Source organism: Crinia signifera, chromosome 7 (assembly GCF_055691185.1).
Source record: "Crinia signifera chromosome 7, ASM5569118v1, whole genome shotgun sequence".
NCBI lineage: Eukaryota > Metazoa > Chordata > Amphibia > Anura > Myobatrachidae > Crinia > Crinia signifera.
Window position 1 is genome coordinate 130355160 of NC_139223.1, and position 6748 is coordinate 130361907.

Below are 6748 nucleotides of genomic sequence, written 5' to 3' on the forward strand. Positions count from 1 at the left end.
AATACAATTATTTCTTGCAAAAGACAAATTTGACAAACAGCATATTCCACCATCAGGCACATTTATAGAGCAGAGAATATATCCAAAAATAGACACAGGTTTCCGCCTCCTCCGCATCCCATCTGTATCTATGTCTGCCGCTTTCTATTACTGTGGCTCCTACACATACTACTGTATTTCTCTGTCAGGCAAACATATAAAAAATATCCCCCTTCCAGGCTCGGCTGGTCCCTATAGGGACTATACAGGTGCCAGTCCCATCTATTTTATTATCCAGCTGTTGTATGAGCCAGAGTCTCAGCCATATGGTCCTCAGTTGCCTTTGTTCTCCCTTTTTAATCCCTTGTAAACCGCTTGATAAATCCCTATGCAACATGGGTTCTGAATCATCCACTGACAATCAATAACTATATTTAGTGACAGGACTTGTGACGGCATTAAACATTCATTTCACTCTCAAATGCGAAAATCACGGAAAGCAGCAGAATGTTCCGCACCATATCAGCAGTGAAAGGGTCAAGTCCTAGTCACAGAAATCTCAACACAGTATCCAGTGAGATCTGGTGTTATTGTGTTTCATAGAGGCAGTAATGTAGGAGAAATGTTTGCACATATATTCAATTGGTCAATATGGCTATAGAGGCCAGATCTATCTATCTATCTATCTATCTATCTATCTATCTATGTTATCTATCCCCTATATCGTGTATATCATATCTATTTATCTGTTACCTCATATCACTCTATCTATATATCAGTATAAAAGCGATTCAACATTGTTACATAGTACAGATTATTAAAATGAGACTATATCAAATATTAGTTCAGGTCACGATAATCAATATGTGAATATCTATCAATACATTTTCTCAGCTCCTCAATGTTAATAGAGATTGTTACCTCCTCGTGTGAGCCCTACAATGCCTCTGCTTTGAAATTATGCTTTCCACATCTTACTCTGCCTTAAATTATTCATACTGTCCTTGAAGCATCTGAATGGCTGAGAGCACCTGCCCCCAACACACGCACACACAAACACACACATATACATGTACATACTGTACATACCCACACACACACATACCCACACACAGATACACAAACACACTCATACACACCCCTCTGTGAGGTTGCCACCCGTGAGGTTGCCACCCGGTGCATGTCACACATAAATGCCAATGACAGATCACAGATATACTACAGTGAGTAATACTTTAACAGGCACCTCTGAGTTAGGCCATCACTGGGGTTAAATGACCCATTCGATGGTAAATACATTCATGACAATAAGTGACTTGTGCAAATTCCATCTGTCATGGAATGTTGGTAGTCTCAAGCAGTTGTCAAAATGGGACACTGCACACTTCTAAGATCCAAAACTTTATTTATACTACTACAATTTTAACATTATCACTCCAACATATATGGATTGTCATTAAGATGTACAGTATAAAACAGAACAAGAAAGGTCATTGGTGTGAATCTACCCCAGGGCACAGTCACACAGGCATTGACAAACAATGCTTCCTAAACTGTAGACACTTTGTCATTGATTTTATCAGAGTACTGTACTAAAAATGTGTTCTCAAGGCCTCCCTACAGCATAGTGTACTATGCATTTAGTAGTGCAGCTATAGATCCCCATTATAGTATACCAAGTGCTAGCAGTGCTAGTGTGTCAGCAATTGTGCCCATTATTTGACAGAATTTTGGGGATTATTGTCATTAAAGTGAATATAATTGCTGTCAAGAATCTGAATTGAATGCCTGATGGTAGCATAAATGTATATGTAACCTTACTGAGTTATTCAATGTATGAATTAAAATGCAGTTTCAAAAAGACTACAATCATTGATGCATTTATACAAAATTAAACCTAAATTACAAGTTGGCTTATATAAAAGATGAAGGAACATGTCTAGAAATATCTGCGATAGTTGTGTATATGCAAAGGAGCAGAGTGAAACGAGGGTGTACTAATTACCGAGGCCTTCCAGAGAAAGCTTGGCGAGGGCATAAGCCAACTTCTAGGGGCAACAAATGTCCCACTGTGTAGCACAACACTGTATTTTTCAGAGGCTATTTAGGGGGTGTGGTCACATCCCCTGGATTTGTCTACGCCCCCTTGAGTTCTGTTGATTTCTCAATGCATAGGCAAATGCAGGCTAGTTTCTGGTTGCTCAGAAACCCACTCTCTCCTTTGCCAGCAGCTTAAACTATTGCCATAATAGCAATAATATATGATTGCTATAGCTGCCACCACAGCAAGCAGTTTAAGGGACAGAGTGGAGCTGCTATACATACCCAGTGGTTGCAGCTTTTTGTATTATGTTTGCTGTGTGTGTGGATCTGAGCACTCAGTCAGTGCAATGGACCAGAGAGTAGCTGCCAGTATGAAGAGCCAGGTGCTTTTACATGAGGTGGGAGAATGTGTGCTTTTCCTGGCCACTTATGCTATTTATATTAGTTAGTGTTAATTATTAATACTGTAATGTGTGTACTCAAGGCTGAGTTCCACCACCTGTAATGGTAGAGGGTACTAGTTGTACCTCCAACACAGTGGCGTAACTATAAAATCAGAATTTCGTCCAGCAACCCACCCCCAGGAATTTCGGCCTGCAGCCCCTCTCCCCCCCCAGCCCTACCTTACCCCTCCGCCTGGCCCTGCGGCCGGGTCTGTGGCCAGGACCCGCAGATCTACATGTCTGCGGTCCCGGCGTTTCTCCTAATTAAATAATGGCTGCACCTAACATAAGGTGTTTATAGGGCGGACATTTTGTTAAGGTCATTTTTCATTAAGAGGCAATGCTACTAGCAGACAAGTAGATCTCCGGTCCCGGCGACGGCGTTGAGCGGGGGGTGGGAGGTAAGCAGGTCCCAGCGGCAGTGCTGTGCAGTAATAGCCCTGCAGACCCCCGGTGCCCTCATTTACTCAGTGCCTCCCCGCCGCCACGGGGTCTGCGGGGCTATACAGTAACTCCAACAGAAAGCCTGTCCAAACTGCTTCCATTTCTGGCATGGCATATGTGATATTATGCCACTGAAGTGAAGAAAGGCTACTAAGAAGAGCATGCTCTGTGAATGCTGAGGACAAAGAGAGAGGGGTCTGGAGGGACCCAGAGAGGTGTGGAAGCTGCAGTAAGGACCTGGTGGAAAACTGCTGGAGTTGTATATAAGTATGTGTCTAAGAGGCACTACTGTGGGCATTATGTGTATAAGGGGCACTACTGTGGGCATTAGATGTAAAGGGCACTATTACTGTGGGTATTATATATAAGTGACAATACGGTGTGGCATACATGTATAAGTAGTACAACTGTGTAGCATAACATGAATAAGGGGCACTTCTGAGTGATGTAATGTGAATAAGGAACGCTACTGTGTGTCATAACGTTAATAAGGGGTACTACAGGCGTAATGTGAATCAGGGGCACTACATGCAGTGTAACATTAATATGATTGTGCTACTATGTGGTGTAATTCCACCACGGCCATTTTCCACGCCCCTATCCTTTTATAAAGTATAGGAGGTAGGGCACTTAATTGTAGTCTGTAGGGGTGCTGAAAAACTCTCTCTCTCTCTCTCTCTCTCTCTCTCTCTCTCTCTCTCTCTCTCTCTCTCTATATATATATATTGGGGGGGGGGGGGTTGTGGCAGACTAAATGAGTCCCACCACCTCTATAGGTCCACTTTAAGCCCTGTATGTATATATATATATATATATATATATATATATATATATATATATATATATACTCAAGGTGTGTATAGGTTTCTTCTACTGTTCCACCAGACTCCAGGACTTGAAACATGTTCCGCAGAGCAGGAGATTGCATCTGAAAACCCCTCTCTATAAATCCTGCTTTTGGAAAAAATTAAAAAATTACTCTTTTTTTGTCCGGGCACTTTTTGTATGAAAAATGAATTAATGTTAAATCCTGCATTTGGCCTGTGTATATGGAGGTAGATATTTCCCTGTTTATTAGCCACACTGAAGCCTCTTCCCTGCCTTAATTGACTGATAACAGAGAGCAATGGCTTTTACTTAGCACCAAAGGAAGAGGCCGATGCAGAGCTTAATGCAAGTCTGCAGAGCGTATATTTTTGTCTTCGTGTTATGTGTTCGACAAAACCAGGCATATTAAGAGACTGGCCTTATACATTTAAATACACACATGGGCTCAATTCATGCTCTTTGCAATGCATGAGCAATTATGTCTAACGAGTTCAGCTATTCATTACCCCCAAATGTTAAAACCATGTGAAATATCACAGCTTTGGTTAAGGTATGGAAAGCTTTATATGTAGATAGATAGATAGATAGATAGATAGATAGATAGATAGATAGATAGATAGATAGATAGATAGATTTTATTAGCAGCTTCTTAAGGGAAAGCAATTTGTACTTAAGGTTTACTATTTAATAGGATAAGCCTCTTGTGTTGCACCACCACCTCACTGAGTACCCTATTGTACTGTACAGCATGCAAAATCAGAAAGGATAATTGGTCACATGGTGTAGTTCTGACACTATGTAGCTCTGACAATATGTGACATATCATCAGCCACAATGTATCAGACCCTTAAAATGTAACCTGTCACCAGCTACACTGTGTCATATCTCCAGTATGTGATCTGTGATGAGCTCCTCGGTGTTAAATCTCCAATAAGTGACGTGATCAGCTACATAGTTTCATATGTCCAATATGTGATAATAAAAGATCTCATATTGGACACCTGACACTATGTAGCTGATTAAATGTTATTTATTGGAGTCTAGATCTGACACTATGTACTGTAGGTGATCACATATCACATAATAGAGATCAAACACTGTGTAGCTAATCACAGGTCACATGCAGGAGATGTCACACGGTTTAGCTGATGACAGGTTATATTTTCTGGATCTATCACATATTGGGAACCTGACACAATGGCCAGTAGTTAGTCACAAGTCACATATTGGAGATCTGACTATGTAGAGCAAATCACAAGTCACATGATATTGAAGATCGGACTATACAGAGCTGATCACATGTCCCATATAGGGGACATGACACTTTGTGGCTGATGACAGGTCACATACTGGAGATCTGACGCCTTTTTGCACCATGTAGTTGATAACAGTTTACATATGAGAGGAAAAAAAAGCTATTACTGACCTATAGGGGTCATGTCTATAGTGGTTAGTTAATATGTTGTATACAGACTACTACATGGATCACTGGTGGCTTATTGGAGATGAGCAGTGATCACTGTGGGACCTGACACATAACGGGACACAAAAGTGTGTCTTTTCCGAACATTAATATATCAGAGCATCAGAGACCCGGATGTAGCTGGACAGTAACTTGCACTGTGTACACAGCTGCACCCCCAAACTTCTCCGTGTGTTTATAGGGTTCCCTGAGCGTTAATCTATGGAAATAAGTTACTGGGACTCACCCACCTCTATTTTCCACAAAATCACTGAACTGGCCACTTTCGCTCATCTTCATCTGCTGGTCCAGGTCCATTTGGATGGGCATCTCCAGGCTCTTGGTGGGTACCTGCTCCGGGCGCCCATTGCAGGACGGCTGGACAATGCTGGGGTCCGGGGGATAGCAGAGCTCTGTGTCAAACGGGTCCATGGCGAGGGAGAGGAGGAATGTAGCAGGCAGTCGAGAGGTCCTGCTGGCAGGGAGAGTGGGGCTGCTGTGCTGTGTGCACTGGCTACTGGATCTCTAGTGCTATCTCAGTGCAGTCTCATGACATCCAGAGAGAGCTGCAGCCAGCCTGGGAGAGGACAGTAACACACAGGGTCTAATTAAATCCTGCTCCTGCCTCCCAGCCTCCACTGAACACAGGCTGCAGGAGCAGCATCACTCAGCAGTGCAGGGGGAGAGGCAGGTGACTCCATGAAATGAGCACAGAGACAGCCTGGTCCTCTGCTTGGGGGTCCACACGCAGGTAGTGGGGCACAGCTGGAATTCAGGGATGGGGGTGCTTAGAAACCCTGCATCCCACAACCAACAAAGGATCATCCCACTAAGGGAGAGTTGTTTGCTGTTTGGGTGTTAGCCATTCCCCTGCATGGAGTCAGGGTGGGACTATTTGTGATATATGAGAGGGAACTGCTACCCTGTAATATGCAGGTTATGGAATCATTATGTACAGGTAAATAAGAGCAGTGTTTGTGTATCCAAGGAAATTGCCCTCAGTCACCATAGACAGGTGGTGTGTCTTAATTACTGAGAGTATCCCCTCCCCCCCATCATTAGTGAAGTTAGACTGGCTGTATTATAGATACAGTTATGTATCAGAGCATATTAATATTGTGCACATGGGCTTTTAACTTAACCAGCAAGTCAGTTAACTGTATTTCAATTACCTGTGATTTTTTGTATTTAGAATAGAATTATCAGTAACCCATGGGTTGCCACAAACACGGGTTTTTCCCTTGTAAAAAAATAAATAAAATTCCGCTAAGAAATTAGCTACAGAAGTTCTCTGTTTAAGATAATGAGATATTCTGTAAATGAGGATCTGGGATTGTGGATTCTGTATGTGAGACTATTAACATCAGCTTTGTTTTTAAATCAATTAAATAGATACGTTCATACATAGTTTACATTCATATATACATACATGTATATAGGATATATATATATCCTATATGGGCTGTAAATGGATAGTAGGTTAGGCTTGTCATTAGTTTTGGAGAAATCAAGAGAACAAACAGACTCTATCCAATAATCAGGAGCTTGC

At 42.1% G+C, this 6748-nt stretch overlaps 1 protein-coding gene across 1 annotated transcript in view; it reads right to left on the minus strand.

Moving 5' to 3' along the window:
- TMEM163 (transmembrane protein 163) overlaps positions 1 to 6094 on the minus strand; it is a 206080-nt gene extending 199986 nt beyond the window's left edge. The window contains exon 1 of the mRNA XM_083153815.1: positions 5451 to 6094. Coding sequence (XP_083009941.1) covers positions 5451 to 5631 — 181 coding nt within the window. The 5' untranslated portion in view covers positions 5632 to 6094. The remainder of the gene's footprint in view (positions 1 to 5450) is intronic.
- Between the last annotated feature and the right edge of the window lie 654 nt (positions 6095 to 6748).